At 45.2% G+C, this 12,279-nt stretch overlaps 1 protein-coding gene across 1 annotated transcript in view; it reads right to left on the bottom strand.

The window, feature by feature from the left end:
- Positions 1 to 12,279, bottom strand: part of DNER (delta/notch like EGF repeat containing) — a 171,906-nt gene that overhangs the window by 66,979 nt on the left and 92,648 nt on the right. The window contains exon 5 of the mRNA XM_056850405.1: positions 1,661 to 1,806. Within this exon, the coding sequence (XP_056706383.1) occupies positions 1,661 to 1,806 (146 nt within the window). The remainder of the gene's footprint in view (positions 1 to 1,660; positions 1,807 to 12,279) is intronic.

Genomic DNA, 12,279 nt, shown 5'->3' with positions numbered 1-12,279 from the left:
ATGAGCTTTCGTGAGCTACAGCTCACTTCTTCAGATACAGCTAGAATGTGAATCCATCTGTCTTTAGAATATGCTTTGTTTTCTGGCCTTTACTAGTGACAAAACTTGAGTAACAAGAAGGGTTCTATACCACTATTTGAAACAGCCTGCAGCTGCCTTTTCTTGCTTTACACAACCCTGTTCTCTGCTGAGCTAATGGAAAATAATGATTCTATTTTCTCTTTGCCTAAGCTTTAATTTCCACTCAATCCCTCACAGGTTTAAATCTGGAACTAGGTCAGCAAAGCATTCTGTATGTTTCTTGTTCCATGCAATTTGTAATACTGACCTATGCAGATTTTACCATTGCTTCTTTAACAGTGATGAAGAATATGGTGTTTCTCCTGAGCTACTTTATAATGAAATTGATTTTAAATGACATAATTAAATCTTTCTGTTCACAGAATGTGAGTGATCCAGAGTGGATCAGCAGATATGTGGTCTCATTTTCAGGAACAGAAATGTCAACCTGACCTTTTAAACCCTTTGCCAAAAGAGCAGTAGGCCCTTGGGAACAGAATCAGAACAGAACTTGAGCCAGTGATTGAATACACCTATATGGATCTGTTCACAGCTGCACTCTTATCTCACTTTCCTTGGGCAGACTCATGCAGTGGTTAGAGTTTCAGACTGTGACAAAGGAAACTCTGGTTCAAATCCCCACTCTGCCAGGAAAGTGCACTAGGTGACCTTGGGCCAGTCATTGTCTAAGCATAACCTACATCACAGGTTGTGAAGATAAAATGGAGCAGAAGAGAACGATGTTATTAAGTCCCTTTGGATCCTCATTGAGGAGAAAAGCTAGGTATAAAAAGCAAAATAAAGTAAATGTGGGTGAACTGATGATGACCGGGCCACCAGTGACCGGGCCACAGAGATGTGGACTTGGCAGATGGGATCTCCTAATCATATATCTAAGGAAGCCCAAGACAGCCTAACACAACCAGGGACCTGACATCAGCCTGTATCCTGTTCCTAGTCTGCAGCTGGCTGCTAGCCTTTCTTTCTGTCCTGAGTCAGAGTGGTCCTGTGAGTCTATGACCTTCCCTATTTTTTCCCATTTGGAGGACAAATATTGCTAACCTTAGTTTACTCTCGAAAGAGTTTGCCCCTTCTTTCAGGATTGTGACAGCCACACAAGTCATCACAAGGAGGTTGTCTGGGGCCAGCTTCAAGGCTTGAGGACAATTTGCACAGTTTCTGAGATCTGTATACAGATGACAGTGTGATTTTATTCAGTAGGGGAAATAACATTTGGCTGAATGACATCTGGTCTTCTGGAATGGCTACAGTCCGTTTTGGTCTGGTGAAGGAGGTCTACAGTGTATCTTATTTTTTATGGCAATAAGCAGTGGCATGCACACCAGCTGCATTCCCAAACTGGTAGCCATAGGCAGCAAGAAAGGCACATGTCATCTCCTGCCTTTAGCTACTCTTCTTCTGCAATACGCTCAACTGACAGGCTGGGTCCGTTTCTTCCTCTCACTCAGGCTATCAATCATACTTCAGTGCCCCTGCCATCTTTAGACCAAATTGATGGAAGCTGTAAACAACACCAGTTTTGACCTCTTTCCAACCTTCTCTCTGTGCTCCCTCGCGGGGGCACAACGACTCCTCTTACCTCAGATGGTTTCGTGATGCACCTTCCTTTCCCTGAACACTGAAGGTCACCTGGCTGGCTTCCTGCAGGAAAGCATGTGCTGACTTTCACTATCACAGTCAAGCGTAAAGCCACAATGCATTTGGCAACAGAATCATTCACAAAACCTGAGGGAAGAGATGAAGTACAATATTGTTAGAGTATTATAATGTTATTTTAAAAAAAGAAATAAAGAAAATTTTACTGTAAAATTACTGATGTGATAGAATGTGAGGTAACCACTTTAGAAATCAGTGGATTTGAAGTACACCTTCAGGCTCCTCCCTCAACCCAATACTAATTTCAAAGTCCCTTGGGCCATATGTCAAATTGATCTAGAAATGGAGAAGTTTAAAAGTTGTTTGCGACACCAAATGTGGGTCTGCTGTTCAATGAAAAAAATGCCAGTGAGTAAGCACAGGCTCTTGGGACCACTCCAAGTGGCTGCCAGCCACAGCTTGGGATGGATTATAGCCAACTTATTTGTGTATTATTTATGAGAATCAAGGATCTAGTATGGTCATTAATATAATATCTAGCATGGTCATTGAAATAATGCTACTGTCACTTAATACAGACAATATTATATCTTAGAGCATAGTTACAAGTCTTCTTACACCAGAAAATGGCTACTTAAAAATAATTGATCAGAAACAGACATACCAACTGTTGTGTTAGCAGAATACCTAAACCTGTGATCTTACAACAGCACATGCAGCAGTATAAATGTTTAGGTGAGGGGATCTCGTCTTATAGTAAGCATGCTGTGGGAAACAATCCTCCTCCTTGTAAAGAACATGATTTCTTCCTCTTTTTACTTTATTTATAGTAAAACCAAATGAGAAACAGTTCATTTGCTCATGCTGTTTTTACTCACCCTGAAGCCATAACTTATTTGCTATACAACTGCTGACATTGCTGAATATAACTGAAATACATACATAAGGATTTCTTTAAGACCAAACAGCAAGGATTTATAGGAAACTATTATATTTTAATGTAAATTAACCCAATTATGGAAAAGTGGCAGAGAATGGAGACAGAAAAATGTGTTGAACTTCTGTCTCCCTCATAAATCTGAATGAGGAAAACCTGACAATGTCTTTTAAATTTTAATCCCAATGTTCTTTTCCTATAGCGATAATAAATGTTTGCATGGTTAATAGAACTATGCCAGAATCCCACATATTTGGACTTTTGCAATGGGAAGTACACTTTTAAAAAATTAGCCTCATAGTACTTTCGCAAAGATATTTTTCAAATACTAGGGAAATTCTGGTCATTGTACTTGCTGTGGCAGTTGTACAAGCAACACAATATCTAAACCATATTCTGAAAGAAGGAGAACAAACTGATAGAATCACATGGATCGATAGCCTACTGCCTCAGTAAAGATACAGTTGTATAGACAGAGGCATACAAGGGGTCACCATAGTCCATCATCTATCCAAAGCTAGAAAGAGGTACTTCCCAGAGACAGTTCCATGGTTCATCTGCATTTCTTAACCAGCACGGTCTGTAGTTGTCTAACACATTTTTTTCTAAGCTCAAGAAATGCATAATTTAGATCTGAACAAATGCACAAGTAGCTCTTCATAATCAAGGAGTTTGGGGCTTATGTTTTTTCAAGCCTCTCCCTGAACCATGCAGCACAATAAACTCTTTTGAAACGGAGGCATCGGGTCGTATTGTGGCTCAAAGTTAGAGCATCAACTTCACATGCAGAAGGACCCAGGCCATCCCCAGCATTCCCAGTTAAAAGTATCAGGTATTTGGGTGATGTAAAGGGCCCTGACATGAGAGCTGAGACCCTGGAAAGCTACTGCCAGTCAGAGCAGACAACACTGACTTTGACAGACCAATGGTCTGAGGCTAGATCAGATTGACCCAGAGCTATGGGGTGGAGCAGGAATCCCCCAACACTACTTTCTGAGACCAACCCCCTAGATAGGACTCAAACCACTCTAACACAGTGCTCTTTAGTCCCAGAGCTTAGAGGCAGCTTAGTATGATACTATGGTCAATAGTATCCAGCAAAACTAGCAGGGTCACATTGCCCCTGCCTGGATCTTGAGAGGTCATCAACCAAGGTGACCAAAGCAGTCTCTGTTCCAAATCCCAGCCTGAAGTTAAATTGAAATGGATCCAGAAAATTAGTCTCTTCCAAGAGCCCCTAGAGCTGAGAAGCAACCACTAGCTCTAGCACCTTGTTCAAGAGTGGAAGATCGGAGACTAGCCAGAAATTATCCAACATAGTAGGGCTCAGGGAGAGTTTCCGGCCCCCTCCCTTCAAAACAGGTCTAATCACTGGCTGTTACCGCACTTGTATTCCCAGCGATGTATTAAGAGTTTGAAAATGTTATAAAAAATACTGTTCGCACTTTCTATGTATTCCCACCAATGTATTAAGAGTTTGAAAACGTTATAAAAAATATTGTTGGCGTTTTGTTTGGCCCCTTTAGCTGTGAAGATGTCTTCCAACCGCTTATAAGCCGTGGTATCCAAAAACCCTTTTAAAGCGATGTTTTTTACAACATTTTCAAACTCTTAATACATCGCTGGGAATACAAAGTGTGGTAACCCCCACTGTCTCCTTGAGCACGAGCGACACACAACCACTCTGCCATACCCACTCAACCAGTCCCCCTCTGGCAGCTTTATAAGCCAGGAAGGGCAAAGGTTGAGAATCTCACCTATCCTGAGACCTTGTCCATCCTTGGGTATTTCTATTCCTCAGCATCAAATACCTTCCATAAATGTTGTCTTATAACCCTGTATTAATTTTCCCCATGCTTAAACTTCAGGTTTTTAAAACACGAGAAAAAAATTATTAGCTTGTGTTTATACTAAACAATTAACGTTTTGTGCAAGGTGGCCTAAAAGTAAACAACAGAAGTCTTCTGAGAATAAAATAGAAGATGTAATAATAAAACTTCATTGCACAAACAGGTAAAGTGTATAGTTAAAATTCGCTCCCAGGCTCAATATAAAACTTGATTGTCTGTCACAGTCAGAAATGACATATCTGAGCATGACTGGAATTTTTTCTAATACATAAAAAATTATCTTCAGGTTCACTTGTCTGAAGTAGACAATTTACATGCTCTTCAGAACTCCCTGAAGGAATTTTAAATCAGCTTCCTTTTTTGTGCTTAATCCTGTTAAAACGAAGCCTTTGGCAAGATATTAAAATTTATTCTCACCAGAATTTTGCATTTTATTGCCATTTTTTTAATTCCCTCAGTTAATTTGACTAAAATATGCCTATTGCGTCCGAACTGCATTAACATCCTGCTATCTATTTTTAGCTTCCAGGTAGGAGTATATTTTTAGAAACATGTTTACACTTCCCTCTTCCTGTAGGAACATAATGCAGCTACTTTTTAACTAAAAAGTACTTTAGTTTAACTCTACGATTAAATGCTGACATACCAAAATCAAACAGACAATGAAATAATACCTTTATTAGCATCATCATAGTAGAAAAGTTCTGTGTAATACAAAAGCTCACATACCATACTCTGAACCTTAGGTAGTCCTAAGAAAGGCACTGTTTTACTCTGTCCTTTTCTAAAAATATATATTTTGAAGATAGCATATAGTGCAATTTTCCCAAGTCTTTTTTTAAATCAGAAAAGATGTCACAATAATTAGGGCTAAGGAGGAAAGAAGGAAGGAAGGGGAGAGCAAGGTAGTAAGTTGAAATAATAAATTAAATAAATAAATAAAAGGAATGAGTAAGACTTTCTGTGGCATAAGGCAAAAGGAGACACAAAGAAATGAGCAGAAGGATGAGGACAGAAGTAAATAATACAAGGAAGGAATTGTATTATGTGCCATCATGTTGCTTCTGATTTATGGCAACCTTATGAATTAATGACCTCCAAAACATTCTATCATTGGCAGCCTCGCTTAGGTCTTGCAAACTGAAGGCTGTAGCTTCCTTTACTGAGTAAACGCATTTCATGTTCAGTCTTCCTCTTTTCCTACAGCCTTCAACTTTTCGTAAGATTATCTTTTTTTCAGTGACTGTTGTCTTCTCATGATGTGACCAAAGTACAATAGATTCAGTTTAGTCGTTTTAGCTTCTAGGGAGAGTTCAGGCTTGAAGGAATTACAATCAGATCAAATGGCAACATGCAATTTAGAAGTCTGAGTTGATACCAAATTTAAGGCGAATTCGGGACCGCGGGAAAAAAAACCCTTTAAAAGGCAAGCAAGCTTGCCTTCCAGAGAGCTCAACCCGGCGGGGGACAGGATCGCCTTTCCTTTCCCCCCCCATCACCCCCCCAATCTCCATGGAGCAGTTCAAAGCCCCCCCGCCCCTCTTCCCGAGGCTCCCGGGAAAGCGGGGGGGGGGGCTTTGAACTGCTCCACACTGCCAGTCATGCCAGCGCGGAGCAGTTCAAAGAGCCAGCCGCCCGCTTTCCCGGGAGCCCCGGAAAGGGGGGCGGGGGGGCTTTGAATTGCTCCACTCTGCCAGCCATGGAAGCATGGAGCAGTTCAAAGAGCCACCCGCCCGCTTTCCTGGGAGTCCCGGGAAGGGGGGCGGGTTATTCGGACGAATTTTTCCCTCAAACTCAAATCTCGCGCTGGATTCCACAGAACCGAAGTGGGAGAGTTTGGACTTCGGCATTTCCTGGATCAAAACGGGCCTGATTTTGCCAGATCCGAATTGTACCGAATTTTTTTTTTCAACAGCCCTAAACAAGACAGGTTGGAAGATCTGGCCAGGTGACAGGTTCCAAATAACAGAGACTTACACCCTAATAGAGGGTAACAGAGGGTTACCACTGTCAAGTTGAAGGAGGCTTCCTACACCACATTCACTCACATGCATGATTCTGGTTTAAAAGAAGCTACCGGCAAGCAAGCCCACCATCATGGGAAACAGGTTGCTCAAGTGGCGGGTGCACATTCAGCATTGTACTATATTTTTATTACTCTCTGGGCTATCTAATACATATGGACATGCATGTTTTCTTGGATGAAGCTCAGTCTTAAATCAAAGGAAGATATTTTAATTGTCCACAGAGCAACTTTCTACAGTTCCTGAAGAATTGGCTGCTCAGCTTCTTTGCTCGACTCAATACTGTTCTGTCACAACTTGATGTGGAATAACTAAATCTGGTAAAACTGAATGGTGCATTTAGGACTGACCAAATCCTACCTGGACTTTACTGATCAGAGTGGGGTTAACCATTAGTAGTCAGCATGGGACAACTGCTGTGATAACATTTATATCTGTGCTTAAAAGGGAAATAAGCCAGTAACTTGTGTATAGCATTGGGTCCTTCTAACATTTGTGAACCACAGAATTCTTCATAGAAGGTGGCTAGTATTCAACATGTCTATTAGTGCTTCCTGTAAACCTGCTTCTACGATAAGAAGAAAAACTCCAATGAAGTTTTTATCCATTGCCTTCCCCTTTTCATATTTTTATATTCTGGCTATATTTATTTTGCAGAGTCTGACATAGTGAGAGAGCCTGCTTCTGCCTCATTAAGCAGAAGCTTAATGATATTTTGGAAAGAAAGTCTTGAATTTTCTTTTTATATTTTTAAAGATATTTTATTGGTGCTTTAAAAAAAAACAAAGAAAAAAATGATACATACACTTACATACACTTACAGTCCCACAGATTGTACTCCTTCTGAGAGTAAACTTCACCTTACATCTTATACATCTTAAATTATTCCAGTGTTATACAGTTTACTTAATAGATTCAAATACTATGTGAACTAAGCATTATATATGTTATCTCTGTTTATAAGCTTTTAATCTACTCTTTCCATTTAACAATCACAATAACATTCCCATTTCTTCCATCGGTCTTGAATTTTCAATTCACTAGGGGTCAAACTATTAAAATACTTGAAAATGCTGGCTAACGGATTTAAGTCATATGCGAATTATTTCCAACGTATTTGAGGCAAAACACCAAAAGCTTACTTGGGCTCTCCCCATGTTTCCAGCAGTGTTGTTGCAAGATAGCGCAAAGTATGCCTTGGATGCATACGTTATTTTCCTCATATATTTAATGGGTTAACTCTTGACATGTGTCAAGATCATGGATTCAAAGCAAAGTACTCCCCCCACACCCCCAGTGACCCCTACTCCATGCCCAGAAGATGGCCAAGATGCCCTCCCTCTCATCATCTGCCTAAGGCCGTGTTGGTGAACCTATGGCACGCGTGCCCGACCTGGCACGCGTAGCCCTCTCTGCCGGCACGCGGGTAAGTGGCTCGGGACGGGACCGAAAGTCCAGACGGGCGAGGCAGCGACAGATGGAAGAGGTGGAGAGAGAGCAAGCCCGCTTCCCGAGGGACGGGGCGAGGAACTGGCAAGCCGACAGAAGACGGAGCGCAGAGACGCGGCGGCGAGCTGCCGCACCCCAGCTGTAGCCCCGCCGCCCGGTCGCGCCTGCGCCAGTCAGAGGACTTGGCTGGGGGCGTGGGGAGGAGGGCAGGATGTTTCAGCCCTCCCTCTAGTCCCGCCCCCAAGACCTTATTAGGGCTGAAACATCCTGCCCTCCTCCCCACGCCCCCAGCCAAGTCCTCTGACTGGCGCAGGCGCGACCGGGCGGCGGGGCTACAGCTGGGGTGCGGCAGCGCGCCGCCGCATCTCTGCGCTCCGTCTTCTGTCGTCTTGCCGGTTCCTCGCCCCGTCCCTCGGGAAGCGGGCTTGCTCTCTCTCCACTTCTTCCATCCGTCGCTGCCTCGCCCGTCTGGACTTTCGGTCCCGTCCCGAGCCACTTACCCGCGTGCCGGCAGAGGAGGCTCCACCCCCACCAAAAGTCGACCATGAAGCCTCTCCTCACCGCCCCATTTCTGGTTTATTCCCCCCCACACACACAAGAGAGGTGGTGCGTGAGGTAAAGCGCCACCCTCCCCCTCCCCTCACAGCGCGGCCGGGTTTTGAATGTGCGCTCGAGGGCCGGCAGCGCCAAGGCGGGCGGCGAGGAGGAGGTCGGGGCTCGGGGGGGTGGGGAAAGCAATGTTTGATTCAAAACTCTGCATGGGGGGTTATTGGCCATTTATGAATGGGAGGTTTTGCATTGGATTTGCCATTCAGATGCACATTTTCCCCATCCAGATCCTCAGAACTCAACAATAAGCCCCCCTGCAGTTTTTTTTCAGACGGAACCCTCTGAATATAGAGCAGGTTTTGCTTCATATATTTGCCTTAGGGTTGCCAGGTGTCTCTCCCCCAATCATTTACCTCTTTTCCTGATGGTTCAGTTACAAATATCAAGTTTCACTTTGAAGAAGAGTTGGTTTTTATATGCCGACTTTCTCTACCACTTAAGGAAGAATCAAACCGGCTTTCAATCACCTTCCCCTCCCCACAACAGATACCCTGGCTATTTATGCATGGTCAGTTTTGATGTTCGCTAAAAGCTCTTTTTTAAAATGCGAATTTAAAACTGCCTATTCACGGTCTCGAAGCAAAAGGAGAAATTCCACCCCTCCCACTTGCCTGCTCCTTTGTTCCTGTTTGCATCGCCATTAGCATGTGCATAGCTAATCCGCCGCTGTTATTTTGCATGGTTCCTTCAGGGGGATTCTTCAGGTTAAATTGCCGTGTTGGCACTTTGCGATATATAAGAGGGTTTTGGGTTGCAGTTTGGGCACTCAGTCTCTAAAAGGTTCGCCATCACTGGCCTAAGGTCATAGAATCAGCATTGCTGACAGATGGCCATCTAGCCTCTGCTTAAAAACCTCCAGGGAAGGAGAGCTGACCACTTCCCGAGGAAGCCTCTTTCACTGAGGAACCGCTCTTCCTAAGCGGTTCTTCCTAAAATTCTTCCTAAGTCTAGACGGAAACTCTTTTGATTTAATTTCAGTTATTTTTTCCTCCTTTCCTTTTACAAAGAGCTACAAAGGCAATTATTCAACCTCATATGAATGCCTTCCTCACTAGCCTGGGTTATACCAGGCATTCATCCAGTGCAAAGCATTCTAGAAATGTTCACATTCAGTTTGGTTTACCAAATCTAAAGTACATCACCCTTTTTATGTGCCATCTTTTGTTGAGAAATTCTGAACAAGAATTACAAAACTCAAGACTGCTGTTAAATGGCAGAGGGCCATGGCCAAGTGGGCTCTAAGCAAAAGAGCTCTGGAACATCCATTTCATCTTTTAAAAGATTACAGTTTTGCAGCCTGACCATGGAGGCTTTCATGGAATTATAGCAATCCTCCCATTGCAACACAAGCATCCATGGAATCTAGACAATGAGTTATTCCAGTTATAGTGGTCTGGAGAGTATTACCGTATATACCCGTGTATAAGCCGACCCGCGTATAAGCCGAGGTGCCTAATTTCTCCCCAAAAATGGGGAAAAATTAGGCACCCGCGTATAAGCCGAGGGTCGGCTTATAACTCCTCCCCCCCCCCGCAGGCTTACTTGACTGGCTCCTGGCGGCGAAAAGCGGCGCGGGCCCGGTGGGGGCGGCTTTCCTGCAGCCGCAGGAGGCCGCCCCCAGGCCGCTCCGGGCGGCGGAAAGCGGCACAGGCCCAGCAGCCTCCCAGGCAGGCCCTGCTGGCTGCTCCCCGGCCGCGGGAAGGGGCACAGGCCGGGGGCGGGGGGCGGCGGGGGCGGCGGCAAGGCCTGCCTGCTCCCAGGCAGGCCCTGCTGGCCGCTCCCAGGCCGCGGGAAGGGGCGCAGGCCGGCGGCAGGGGGGGCGGCGGCGAGGCCTGCCTGCTCCCAGGCAGGCCCAGCTGGCCGCTCCCAGGCCGCAGGAAGGCGAGCGGGCTGGTGGCAGGGGGGGCAGCGGGGGCAGCGGCGAGGCCTGCCTGGGAAGGGGCACAGGCCGGGGGCGGGGGGGCGGCGGGGGCGGCGGCAAGGCCTGCCTGCTCCCAGGCAGGCCCTGCTGGCCGCTCCCAGGCCGCGGGAAGGGGCGCAGGCCGGCGGCAGGGGGGGCGGCGGCGAGGCCTGCCTGCTCCCAGGCAGGCCCAGCTGGCCGCTCCCAGGCCACGGGAAGGCGAGCGGGCCAGCGGCGAAAAATGGCAGCAGTGGTAAGTTTTCCCTCCTCCCCCCTCCCCTACCCTACCGTATTGACCCGTGTATAAGCCGAGTTGGCTTTTTTCAGCCCTTTTTTTGGGCTGAAAAACCTGGCTTATACGCGAGTATATACGGTAACTGACACTCCTATAGGTTTCAGGTCTGCTATGGATCTTAGAAAAGGCATCACAGCTGCCTCCTTGCAAAGTGAGAGATCTTTGGTGGCCGCCTTTGAGGGGCAAGTGGTCACTATCCCCTGGATTAGGGTGGCTCAGTGGGTCCCTCCTCCCTTTCTTTCCCAGGCAGGCCTGTTGGATTGTGGTTGGTTTCCCTGTTTAATCATTCGTTCTGTAGGGCATGATGGCCGTGCCTGACTGTGCTTGATTAGCGGGGTGAAGCTGGAAGCTTTCCACGTTGCTTCTGTCAACAGCACCATCTTTCCAGACATAATCGGAACAAACTCATGCTTAGCAAATCCTCATCCTTTCACTGTCCCAGTTCTGAATTTCCCCCCCTAATGAACCAACATGGCTACATGTGTTTTTAAAATCTGAACCACTTAAATCATTACTGTTTCTACAATTTAAATGATTCCCGCAGTAGGATTTGAAGTGTCAACACTATACGTAATTTCACAGAAAGAAGTCATACGTGTTTAGGTGACTGCTTTTTAAAACAGTGTGATTTTCACTGGAGTGGTACATTTTCCCCCTTTATTTTGTGCCTATTTTATCAATGAAAATAAAATTTGATAACCTATCCAGTTGACTCAGCCTTCCATCCTTCCGAGGACCCAGCTTGCTGGGGGTAAAAAGAACATGACTGGGGAAGGCACTGGCAAACCACCCCATAAACAAAGTCTGCCTAGTAAATGTCGGGATGTGACATCACCCCATTGGTCAGGAATGACCCAGTGCTCGCACAAGGGACCTTTACCTTACCTATCCCTTTATTCGGCCATGTCAAAAAACAAACAACAACCCCGTATATGTTTACATTGGCGTTACGTGGCTTCTTCTGAAAAGATTCATTTATAGCTCTCTTGCTGTTCACAGTCACAAACTGCATACTGGATCACTTATTACAACAACAAACAGAATCTGTCAAAGAGCAAAATGCCAGGGAGGCAACTCAGTGGTCTCCCATCTCCGTAATGATTGCCAACAAAACCAGCACATTTTAAATGTGTTTAAAAATAAAGAGGGGATTTACACAGTTAGCAAATCTATTCATTGAATAGAACTAGGGCCAGTAATGTAGCCAAATATCGTGACTCCAACTTGTACATCTCTAACTTGTGTCTCTCTGTGCGGACCATGCTTAGTTTACTAATTTTTGAGAATGGCAAATGCCACAAGATCCACCAGACTCCCACTCCTCTGAAGTGCATGGGGATACACTTGTGGATGCTCCAGAGTTCCATGTATGCATCCAAGCATCCTCCAAGTGTTCTGCTTTAATTTCAAAAACAAAAAAAAGCTTAGCTTTCCCAAAGGCAACTCTTATAATATGCCTGCTCTGGTGTACAAGCTATGTAACCATGCATGCAGCACTATTGGAGATGAACAGCTCTCTCCTGAAAGGGGTGTGTGTG

The sequence above is a fragment of the Euleptes europaea genome, chromosome 5 (genome assembly GCF_029931775.1).
Source record: "Euleptes europaea isolate rEulEur1 chromosome 5, rEulEur1.hap1, whole genome shotgun sequence".
NCBI lineage: Eukaryota > Metazoa > Chordata > Lepidosauria > Squamata > Sphaerodactylidae > Euleptes > Euleptes europaea.
This window is presented reverse-complemented; position numbering and strand designations above follow the sequence as displayed.